Here is a 13142-nt window from a genome sequence, read left to right as displayed (position 1 = left end):
CTTAGTCTGAACTATTGTCTCTCATCTCTGCCACCTCCCGACAGTGTCTTTCTGATTTTTTTTCTCTCTCTGTCTCTGTCTCAATTTAAGGGCTTTATTGGCATGGGAAAAATATGTGAACATTGCCAAAGCAAGTGAATAATAAACAAAAGTGAAATTAATAATAAAAATTAACAGTAAACATTACACTCACAGAAGTTCCAAAATAATAAAGACATTTCAAATGTCATATTATGTGCAAATAGTTAAAGTACAAAAGGGATAATAAATAAACATAAATATGTGTTGTATTTACTTTGATGTTTGTTCTTCACTGGTTGACCTTTTCTTGTGGCAACAGGTCACAAATCTTGCTGCTGTGATGACACACTGTGGTATTTCACCTAGTAGATATGGGAGTTTATCAAAATTGGGTTTGTTTCATCTGAGGGAAATATGTTTCTAATATGCTCATATATTTGGCAGGAGGTTAGGAAGGGCAGCTCAGTTTCCACCTCATTGTGTCTCTCTCTCTCTCTCCCTAGTGACATCATTCAGTTGATATGCATCTCAAAAGGAACAGGCCTGGGCCTCATCATCAAGGGCGGAGCTAACCGAGCCGAGGGACCAATGGTGTTGATTCAGGAAATAGTGCCTGGAGGAGACTGCCAGAGGGTGACTTGTCACTATGTTTACCTTCTGATACTGGGGGAATCAGGGGTTACACAGGGGTTTTCTGTGAAAACATAATAAAGTGTGAGATGTTAAGGCAGAAAATAACTATAACTATGTTTAAAAAAAAATTGAATTTTTTTGAAACAAGTAATTTTTTTCATTTCACTTCACCAATTTGGACTTTTTTGTGTATGTCCATTACATGAAATCCAAATAAAAATCAATTTAAATGACAGGTTGTAATGCAACACAATGGGAAAAATGCCAAGGGGGATGAATACTTTTGCAAGACACTGTATTCTCTACCTGTATTTAACTAATACAATAACTATAGCCTAATGACCTAAAGATATTCTCTGTATTTAATGACCTAAAGATATTCTCTACCTGTATTTAACTGATATTGACCATATTGTTATCATATTACAATGAAACCATGACCCTTGACCCTTGATCTAGTTTGTGTTTTATATGACAGGACGGTAGACTACAGCCAGGAGACCAGCTGGTGTCGATTAATAAGGAGTCGTTAATCGGAGTGACTTATGAGGAGGCTAGAAGTATCCTGACACGCACCAAACTCAGGTGGGGCGCACCTTTATGACTTCACTTGAATATGTATTGACAGGATAAACCTCCTGAGGTCCACCATCTTGTTTTCAAGGTTCCTGTATAAACAGACAGTAGTAGAAGAGTAAACACATCCATCTCTACTGTAATGTGTCCAGAACAATCTCTGAAGGAATCGTGTGAACTATAACGTAGACTGCGTTCAAATGGCAGCCTATTCAAAAGTGCACTACCTTTGACTTGATCCCTATGGGCCCATGTCAAAAATAGTGCACTATATAGGGAATAGGGTGCCGTTTGAGATGCAGTCTATTGACTATATTCAAAGTAGTCCAATCCATTCTCAATTCTCCCTTCTGTCTGTCCTTCTCCAGACCAGACCCTACGGTGGAGATAGCGTTTATGAGACACAGGACTTCCACCAGTTCTGCTTCCTCCAGCAGTGGCCCCCAGAGTCCTTTCACCGCACAGGGCGCAGCCAGTGGAGCCTCCTCAGTGCCCCCCACCAGGAGAGGGACCCTGGCTGTGCTGGGGGCCCTGCCTCCCCCTCGGTCACTGCTCCAGCACAGGAGAACCACGCTCCCTGCAGCCCTCCCTGGAGCTCCCCTGGTGGTGCCCAAGATCACCTCCACCCTCAACCCCACCAGCGAGACCCTGCCTTCTGTCAACCTCAGCCAGGTTTGGGACTTTAACGCAGGGACAAATGCACACACGCACATACACACCCCCACAGGGTTTTCTGTGAATATGGTTATTCCTCCTTATGGTATTAATAGTTGGTGTGGTTGTAGGATGTGGTGTTGTGTGTAATGTTCCCTCTAAGCTGCACGCGTACGCCACAGCGAGAAGTAGGAGATTGAACTTCACTCAACTTTATAGAGCAGTGGTCACCAACCGGTCGATCATGATTGACTTGTCGATCTCCAAGGCTTTCCTAGTCGATCGCCAAACATTTCAGTAAAAAAAACAATGATAAAGCCTTGTGTTTCTATTTTTATTTGTCTCGGGCTGTTGGCAGTAGGTGCACCCAATTCAGCTGCCGTGCGCGGGGTAGGCCAACTGTTGCCATTTTGAACTATTTAATTTGTCTAAAGGTACAAATTTTGTTGTACAAAAAAAGTGCACTATAGGCCTACCGCTGGCCAATCGGATGACTCAGATCACTGTCTGCAGTAACGTAGCAGGCATAAACGATAGCTACAGAGTTGATACTGTGAGATTTCAAAACATTTAAAACTATGACTAGAGAGAGACTGTCAACGAATACAGCAAAGAGCTGCTGTTTTTATGAGTGAGTTCATGTTTAAGTTCTTACTCACTGTCGACACTTTGTATTCAACGCTTTCATCACCCATAAAGTGCGTGTTCTTCCTATTTCCACTCAGCGCTACAACAAGCACTGCAGCAGTAATGAATGAGTAGCAAAGGATCTATAGGCTCGCGTCGTTGTTGTTGTTGTTGTCGTTGTTGTTAGCAGCTTGGGTCTTTTTTAATATCAAGGAATATTTCACTTTCTCTGATCATAGGAGTAACAACATGAATTTGTGCTTGAGGCAGAAATAATGCGGTGCGACTCGAGTTTCGCCATCAGCTGGAAGACGGTTTCCCTTTTTGATCAGCGGAGGAAAGGGAGAGCGGAGGGATGTTGAGAAATTGAGCCTCAGTCTGCTGCTCTCTCCCTCCACTGAGACTGACCATCACATGCAGGCACCATCAGCCCAGTAAAATAAAAAGCAAATTATTTAAATGTATGCTCACTCAGCTATGCCTCACAATACAACAACGGTTCTATTACCAGTGTGATCATATAGCCTACCTCAAATGTAGAAATACAATTGTAAAAAAATGGCCCGAACAACAATGCATTGGCAGGGCAATTCAAGCAAAACCAATATGCGGTGATAATGTGTTGGGCCTATAGCTTACAGCACAAACCTCATTGCTACAGTAATGTTTTTAATAGGTTAATGTTGTAAACTCAGCAAAAAAATAAACATCCCTGTTTCAGGACCCTGTCTTTCAAAGATAATTAGTAAAAATCCAAATAACTTCACAGATCTTCATTGTTAAGGGTTGGAAACAATGCTTCTTCCATGAACCATAAACAATGAATGAACATGCACCTGTGGAACAGTCGTTAAGACACTAACAGCTTACAGACGGTAGGCAATTATGGTCACAGTTATGAAAACTTAGGACACTAAAGAGGCCTTTCTACTGACTCTGAAAAACACCAAATGAAAGATGCCCAGGGTCTCTGCTCATCTGCGTGAATGTGCCTTAGGCATGCTGCAAGGAGGCATCAGGACTGCAGATGTGGCCAGGGCAATAAATTGCAATGTCCGTACTGTGAGAAGCCTAAGACAGCACTACAGGGAGACAGGATGGACAGCTGATCATCCTCGCAGTGGCAGACCACGTGTAACAACACTTGCACAGGATCGGTACATCCGAACATCACACCTGCGGGACAGGTACAGGATGGCAACAACAACTGCCCGAGTTACACCAGGAACGCACAATCCCTCCATCAGTGCTCCGACTATCCGCAATAGGAGGAGATGCACTGCAGTACTTAATGCAGCTGGTGGCCACACCAGATACTGACTGTTACTTTTGATTTTGACCCCCCCCTTTGTTCAGGGACACATTATTCCATTTCTGTTAGTCACATGTCTGTGGAACTTGTTCAGTTTGTCTGTTGTTGAATCTTGTTATGTTCATACAAATATTTACACATGTTAAGTTCGCTGAAAATTAACACAGTGAGAGGACGTTTCTTTTTTTGCTGCGTTTTAAGTCATGTGATTTTGACTTAAAAGGTTGGTGACTACTGTTCTAGAGTTTTCCCTGTTAACACTATCAACGTTTCCCTTTACTGTGGTAATTGTGATCGAATCAGCGCAATATTAGCCACTTTCAATGCAACATACCGAAACAAAACGAACTATGCAAGAGATTTTGTTGTAGGCAGAACGCATCGGAGTAGGATTCTATTGCATTGACATGCATTACTCAGCCCGTATTCTACACAGACCGGTGTGGCATAAACAATCAGAGCTGCAGTAGGCCTATTGTAAATACAAATAGACCATTGCCATACATGGATCTGTGCCATTTACTTTGAACTGGACTGTGTTTACAGTATGAGCGATCGTGAGTAGATGTACTTGTTTGGAGATCAAAGCGAGAGGTGCATGTAGGCATGTGCACATTTTGTTCATATTCTTTGCTAGTTCGTGAGTTATTAGCCCAGTTATAGATAATTTGTAGTCAGCAATAGGGGTGTGATTGCTTCCTACATTTCTAGACCCTTTAAAAAGTGAGTCAGGTAAAGACCTTTTTTTGTCTCAAAACACAACACTGCCCCTTTAAGACAAAAAAAATCTATTAATCTGACTCACTTTTTAAAGGGTCTAGAAATGTAGGAAGCAATCACTCCCCTATTGCTGACTACAAATGATCTATAACTGGGCTAGAGTAAGCTAAGTAACCTATAGGCAGAGGGTAGCATAATTTGTCTGATTCTCTGTAGTAATGGTATGGGAATAATAAGGAATTTTATTTTGTAAAATGGTTTCTTGTATCAAACAAGTCAACAACATTCAGTCACCTCCTTGTCTAAAGGACAAGTGGATAAACAGGTCAATGCCAAGCCCTGCAACTTAAAGTGGGTACAGCCTCAGTGTTCACAGTAAACGCTCAATGGAAATTGCACCCGAATTTTCACAACGTTCAAGTTTGCACTCAGCAGACTTGAAATTTGCCCAGAGCCTAAAAAAATTTGAGGGAACATTGGTTGTATGGTGTGGTGGTAATGTGGTGGTAATGTGGTGGTAATGTGGTGGTGTGGTTGTGTCGGTAATGTGGTGGTAATGTGGTGGTGTGGTTGTGTCGGTAATGTGGTGGTGTGGTTGTGTCGGTAATGTGGTGGTAATGTGGTGGTAATGTGGTGGTAATGTGGTGGTAATGTGGTGGTAATGTGGTGGTAATGTGGTGGTAATGTGGTGGTGTGGTTGTGTCCTGCAGGTGCGAATGAGGACAGAACAGACGTGCGTCTCCTCCCCTCCTCAGAGTCCCAGCACCACAGACGCCAAGCCTGGTGAGAAACCTGGCTATTTCTCTATCTCTCTGTATCTCTGTCTCGGTTTTTCCTCTCTTTCCCCCTCTCATTTTTTTTCTCTCTCTATCTCAACCTCTCTCTCATTCTTCTTCCCCTCTCTGTCTCACCTTCTCCTTGGCCTCTGGGCTAATATAACTACACTGACTTTTCTGAAAATAGCCAGACCAGAAAGTGGTGCAGTGAGTTGTTGTTGATGTACATTTCTGAACATCGTGTCCAATCGCTTTAGGACATGTTCCAGTCCTGCCCTCGGATACACCTCCAATTAGGATGCATCACAAATGACACCCTAATTCCTATGTAGTGCACTTCTTTTGATCAGGGCCCATTGGCCTCTGGTTTAAAGTAGTGTACTATATACATGGAATACGGTGCCATTTTGGGACGCATACCTGTAGGTGGAATCTACGTGGAAACAGATCACAGCAGGTCGTAAAGAAGAGATACTAGTTCAACGAGCGTGTGCCTTTTTAGCCCTTATCTCTCTCCAGAGGACAGAGCCATGTCATAAACTCAGTCTGTGAGTACAGGCAAACTACCTACATGTACATACTACCTCGACTAACCGGTGCCCCCGCACATTGACTCTGTACCGGCACCCCCCTGTATATATTGTTATTTTTTACTGCTGCTCTGTTACTTTTATCTCTTATTCTTATCCGTATTTTTTTTAACTGCACTGTTGGTTAGGGCCTTGTAAGTAAGCATTTCACTGTAAGGTCTACACCTGTTGTATTCGGCACATGTGACTAATACAATTTGATTTGAGGCCCACAACCATCCCCAGTAATGATGTGACATATATTTGCCTACCTACTTTTGAAACCAGTTCTAGCATGATGTCATGCACATTACTCATCGATCCATGTGTGTCTCCAAGGTTCAGTGTTCTCAACTGTTCTGTGCTTTTGTGTGTATTTGTTCTGTTATTGTTCTAAGCTGGGTTGTATGGTTTGACACATTTTTACACTGCTCTACTCTGTTCTATACTATTCTAATTAGTTGAAAGCAATTCTGTAAGGGTATGTGTGGTACCAAAGTTCCCTCTGGGAAATTATTATTCTACTCTGCTCTATATTACAATATGCTGTCGTCTATAGCAGCGCTTCCCAAACTCGGTCCTGGGGCCCCTCCTGGGTGCACGTTTTGGTTTTCGTCCTAGCACTACACAGCTGATTCAAATAACCAACTCATCATCAAGCTTTGATTATTTGAATCAGCTGTGTAGTGCCAGGGCAAAAACGTGCACCGGGGGGGGGGGCTCCTGGACCGAGTTTGGGAAACCCTGGTCTATAGTAGGCCGTAAGGGCCCTTGTCAAAAGTAATGCACTATATAGGGAATATGGAGCCATTTGGGAACCTGAGCTCAGATTAGTATAGAGGGGACTGTAGTGACGTGGTGTGGCATGCAGCATGGAAGGAGGAAATTAGGCAGGTGGGAGATGCTTGGATCTGATGGTGTCAAAAACAAGACATTCTGTCCGCCTCCGTCCCAATAACATCTTGTCATCTTCCGGATGGAATCCCTTGTCAGAATAATGTTCTTCAGAGCGCTTTGGAATGATGATGAGTGGTGTTGTCTGGCTGCTGGATGTTCTGTGTTGCTCAACATGCTAATGATCAGTTGACACAGAGGTGTGAATAATTAGCGCATAGGTTTCCTTCAAATGTTGCTCAACATGGTAATGATCAGGTGGTGCAGTAGTATAATCAGATATGACTCCTGTGCACACGTTTACTACATTTACCTGTTTACTACATTTCCCTCTGTTTACTACATGTACCTGTTTACTACATTTACCTGTTTACTACATTTACCTGTTTACTACATTTACTACATTTACCTGTTTACTACATGTACCTGTTTACTACATTTACCTGTTTACTACATTTACCTGTTTACTACATTTACCTGTTTACTACATTTACCTGTTTACTACATTTACCTGTTTACTACATTTACTACATTTACCTGTTTACTACATGTACCTGTTTACTACATTTACCTGTTTACTACATTTACCTGTTTACTACATTTACTACATTTACCTGTTTACTACATGTACCTGTTTACTACATTTACCTGTTTACTACATTTACCTGTTTACTACATTTACCTGTTTACTACATTTACCTGTTTACTACATTTACCTGTTTACTACATGTACCTGTTTACTACATTTACCTGTTTACTACATTTACCTGTTTACTACATGTACCTGTTTACTACATTTACTACATTTACCTGTTTACTACATGTACCTGTTTACTACATGTACCTGTTTACTACATGTACCTGTTTACTACATTTACCTGTTTACTACATTTACCTGTTTACTACATTTACTACATTTACCTGTTTACTACATGTACCTGTTTACTACATTTACCTGTTTACTACATGTACCTGTTTACTACATTTACCTGTTTACTACATGTACCTGTTTACTACATTTACTACATTTACCTGTTTACTACATGTACCTGTTTACTACATTTACCTGTTTACTACATGTACCTGTTTACTACATTTACCTGTTTACTACATTTACCTGTTTACTACATGTACCTGTTTACTACATTTACCTGTTTACTACATTTACCTGTTTACTACATTTACCTGTTTACTACATTTACCTGTTTACTACATGTACCTGTTTACTACATGTACCTGTTTACTACATTTACCTGTTTACTACATGTACCTGTTTACTACATTTACTACATTTACCTGTTTACTACATTTACCTGTTTACTACATGTACCTGTTTACTACATGTACCTGTTTACTACATTTACCTGTTTACTACATTTACCTGTTTACTACATTTACTACATTTACCTGTTTACTACATTTACCTGTTTACTACATTTACCTGTTTACTACATTTACCTGTTTACTACATTTACCTGTTTACTACATGTACCTGTTTACTACATTTACCTGTTTACTACATTTACCTGTTTATTACATTTACCTGTTTACTACATTTACCTGTTTACTACATGTACCTGTTTACTACATGTACCTGTTTACTACATGTACCTGTTTACTACATTTACCTGTTTACTACATTTACTACATTTACCTGTTTACTACATGTACCTGTTTACTACATTTACCTGTTTACTACATTTACCTGTTTACTACATTTACCTGTTTATTACATTTACCTGTTTACTACATTTACCTGTTTACTACATGTACCTGTTTACTACATGTACCTGTTTACTACATGTACCTGTTTACTACATTTACCTGTTTACTACATTTACCTGTTTACTACATGTACCTGTTTACTACATGTACCTGTTTACTACATGTACCTGTTTACTACATTTACCTGTTTACTACATTTACCTGTTTACTACATGTACCTGTTTACTACATTTACCTGTTTACTACATTTACCTGTTTACTACATGTACCTGTTTACTACATTTACTACATTTACCTGTTTACTACATGTACCTGTTTACTACATGTACCTGTTTACTACATGTACCTGTTTACTACATTTACCTGTTTACTACATTTACCTGTTTACTACATTTACCTGTTTACTACATTTACCTGTTTACTACATTTACCTGTTTACTACATGTACCTGTTTACTACATGTACCTGTTTACTACATTTACCTGTTTACTACATTTACCTGTTTACTACATTTACCTGTTTACTACATTTACTACATTTACCTGTTTACTACATGTACCTGTTTACTACATGTACCTGTTTACTACATTTACTACATTTACCTGTTTACTACATTTACCTGTTTACTACATGTACCTGTTTACTACATGTACCTGTTTACTACATTTACCTGTTTACTACATTTACCTGTTTACTGCATTTACCTGTTTACTACATTTACCTGTTTACTACATTTACCTGTTTACTACATTTACCTGTTTACTACATGTACCTGTTTACTACATTTACCTGTTTACTACATTTACCTGTTTATTACATTTACCTGTTTACTACATTTACCTGTTTACTACATTTACCTGTTTACTACATGTACCTGTTTACTACATGTACCTGTTTACTACATTTACCTGTTTACTACATTTACCTGTTTATTACATTTACCTGTTTACTACATTTACCTGTTTACTACATTTACCTGTTTACTACATTTACCTGTTTACTACATGTACCTGTTTACTACATTTACCTGTTTACTACATTTACCTGTTTATTACATTTACCTGTTTACTACATTTACCTGTTTACTACATTTACCTGTTTACTACATGTACCTGTTTACTACATTTACCTGTTTACTACATTTACCTGTTTACTACATTTACCTGTTTACTACATTTACCTGTTTACTACATTTACCTGTTTACTACATTTACCTGTTTACTACATTTACTGTTTACTACATTTACTACATTTACTACATTTACTACATTTACTACATTTACTACATTTACTACATACTACATTTACTACATTTACTACATTTACTACATTTACTACATTTACTACATTTACTACATTTACTACATTTACTGCATTTACTACATTTACCTGTTTACTACATGTACCTGTTTACTACATTTACCTGTTTACTACATGTACCTGTTTACTACATGTACCTGTTTACTACATTTACTACATTTACCTGTTTACTACATGTACCTGTTTACTACATTTACCTGTTTACTACATTTACCTGTTTACTACATTTACCTGTTTACTACATTTACTACATTTACCTGTTTACTACATTTACCTGTTTACTACATTTACCTGTTTACTACATTTACCTGTTTACTACATTTACCTGTTTACTGCATTTACCTGTTTACTACATTTACCTGTTTACTACATTTACCTGTTTACTACATTTACCTGTTTACTACATTTACCTGTTTGCTACATTTACTTCTACACGTTTACTGCGTTTGTCAACGCAACCTAAAACTGTTTTGCATACATTAACTACCTGCCTTAGCGACACTAAGTACCTGAACTACCTCAATTCACCACTTCCAAAATTTAAATTTGTAATAATAATAATAATAATTTGATAGGCCATTTAGCAAAAGCTTTTATCCAAAGTGAGTTACAGTCATGCTTGCATCCATTTTACGTTCGGGTGGTTCCAGGAATTGAACCCACTATCCTTGCATTGCACGCACCATGCTCTACCTACAGAGCTACAGTGGACTGTATCTGTCTGTCAGAGGACTGCCTCTGTCTATCCTCTTGTCGTGAACTTGGTGGATTTTTGAACAGATGGATTTTTTTTGTGTGGAAGGCTGCAGTGAAGCCGAGCCGTCAATCAGAATCATTTCCCTCCACCGTTCTTTCCTGTTTTTTTTCATCTCTAATTATCTCTCTCTCCAGAACCTGTCTGTTTACAGCTCACCTGTTCTCACTCTGACTAGACCTGTCTGTTTACAGCTCACCTGTTCTCACTCTGACTAGACCTGTCTGTTTACAGCTCACCTGTTCTCACTCTGACTAGACCTGTCTGTTTACAGCTCACCTGTTCTCACTCTGACTAGACCCGTCTGTTTACAGCTCACCTGTTCTCACTCTGACTAGACCCGTCTGTTTACAGCTCACCTGTTCTCACTCTGACTAGACCCGTCTGTTTACAGCTCACCTGTTCTCACTCTGACTAGACCCGTCTGTTTACAGCTCACCTGTTCTCACTCTGACTAGGCCCGTCTGTTTACAGCTCACCTGTTCTCACTCTGACTAGGCCTGTCTGTTTACAGCTCACCTGTTCTCACTCTGACTAGACCTGTCTGTTTACAGCTCACCTGTTCTCACTCTGACTAGACCTGTCTGTTTACAGCTCACCTGTTCTCACTCTGACTAGACCTGTCTGTTTACAGCTCACCTGTTCTCACTCTGACTAGACCTGTCTGTTTACAGCTCACCTGTTCTCACTCTGACTAGGCCTGTCTGTTTACAGCTCACCTGTTCTCACTCTGACTAGACCTGTCTGTTTACAGCTCACCTGTTCTCACTCTGACTAGACCTGTCTGTTTACAGCTCACCTGTTCTCACTCTGAAATGACAAAGGGCTGAATTGAGATATGCTTGTGTAACAGACTTGTGTATAAAGTGGGATTGTTCCCATAAAGTGGGATTGTTCCAAATAAAGTGGGATTGTTCCCATAAAGTGGGAATATTACGAATAATATGTGTAACGTACCTTAAATTCTGATTTGTCTCAGAACGTGACAAATCTCTCTTTCTCTCTTGCTCTGCAAATCTCTCTCTCTCTTTGCCTCTGCCTCTCTCTCTGCCTCTGCCCTCTCTGCCTCTCTCTTTGCCTCTGCCTCTCTCTTTGCCTCTCCCTCTCTCTTTGCCTCTGCCCTCTCTCTGCCTCTGCCCTCTCTCTGCCTCTGCCCTCTCTCTGCCTCTGCCCTCTCTCTGCCTCTGCCCTCTCTGCCTCTCTATTTGCCTCTGCCTCTCTCTCTGCCTCTGCCCTCTCTCTTTGCCTCTGCCCTCTCTGCCTCTCTCTTTGCCTCTGCCTCTCTCTTTGCCTCTGCCTCTCTCTCTGCCCTCTGCCTCTCTCTCTGCCCTCTCTGCCTCTCTCTCTGCCTCTGCCTCTCTCTCTGCCTCTGCCCTCTCTCTTTGCCTCTGCCCTCTCTCTTTGCCTCTGCCTCTCTCTTTGCCTCTGCCTCTCTCTTTGCCTCTGCCTCTCTCTCTGCCTCTCTCTTTGCCTCTGCCCTCTCTGCCTCTGCCTCTCTCTTTGCCTCTGCCTCTCTCTTTGCCTCTGCCTCTCTCTTTGCCTCTGCCTCTCTCTTTGCCTCTGCCTCTCTCTTTGCCTCTGCCTCTCTCTTTGCCTCTGCCCTCTCTGCCTCTCTCTTTGCCTCTGCCTCTCTCTTTGCCTCTGCCCTCTCTGCCTCTCTCTTTGCCTCTACCCTCTCTGCCTCTGCCCTCTCTGCCTCTGCCCTCTCTGCCTCTGCCCCCTCTCTCTCTCTCCTCCATTTTATAAGCTTTTCTTTTTCAACATGTATATGCAATAAATGTAATACATTTGTCATAAACAACAACAACGTTATGCGTTATTATACCCAGTCACTGGTTCACTTGGTTACCTGTCTGTCTCCCTCTACCCAGAATCCTCCCCTGTATGGCAGCCAGTCAGCAGTCACGTACCACAAAGGAAGTGCTCCCTCAGCTCCATCTGTCGCCTCAAACTGGAGAGGCTGGAGCAGGTCAGTGTGGAAGCGTGTGTGTTTATCAGTGTGTAATGGTTTAATGTATGTGTCTAAGAATTAGAGTATGTGTATGGGAATGTTTATAATTGTGTGTGTGTGTCTGTGTGTGTACTGTACGGATGTGGTTTGACATTAGGGTCATTGTATTGATTGTGTTGATTTAGCCTCATCCCTGCAGAGACACTGCTCAATAAGCTATTACTGCTGCTGGTCTGTCATGTGCTCTGGCCTGATTACACTGCACCATACAGCCAACGTGTGTGCTCAGTGTGTTCACTGTGCATTGTCCGAGCTGCTCCAATCATTCTCCCACGACATCATGGCAATATCGATAGGCAGTATTCACATCCAGCATGCTTAGTCACGCTAGGTGTGTGTGTGGTTTACTAGTCTGTGTGTGTGGTCATATTTAAGAGTATGGTGTGTGTGTGTAACTCTGTGTGTGTTGCCAGGCTCTGGATGCATTGGGACTGAATCCTACAGAGGCACAGAGACAGACGTTGAGGGCCAGACTACAAACAGACCCTGCTGGGACAGTGGCCTACGCAGGTAAGACTACACTTCCCCATAACCTTACCTGACCCTAACT

General features: G+C 41.1%; 1 protein-coding gene across 1 annotated transcript in view; it reads left to right on the top strand.

The window, feature by feature from the left end:
* stxbp4 (syntaxin binding protein 4) overlaps positions 1–13142 on the top strand; it is an 85872-nt gene that overhangs the window by 25615 nt on the left and 47115 nt on the right. Inside the window, exons 8-13 of the mRNA XM_038974603.1 lie at positions 525–654; positions 1133–1239; positions 1599–1902; positions 5254–5326; positions 12453–12550; positions 13006–13102. Of these exons, the coding sequence (XP_038830531.1) occupies positions 525–654; positions 1133–1239; positions 1599–1902; positions 5254–5326; positions 12453–12550; positions 13006–13102 (809 nt within the window). The remainder of the gene's footprint in view (positions 1–524; positions 655–1132; positions 1240–1598; positions 1903–5253; positions 5327–12452; positions 12551–13005; positions 13103–13142) is intronic.

Source organism: Salvelinus namaycush, chromosome 35, assembly GCF_016432855.1.
Source record: "Salvelinus namaycush isolate Seneca chromosome 35, SaNama_1.0, whole genome shotgun sequence".
Classification (NCBI taxonomy): Eukaryota; Metazoa; Chordata; class Actinopteri; order Salmoniformes; family Salmonidae; genus Salvelinus; species Salvelinus namaycush.
The sequence above is the reverse complement of the archived record's forward strand: the minus strand, read 5'-3'. Positions and strand labels throughout refer to the sequence as shown.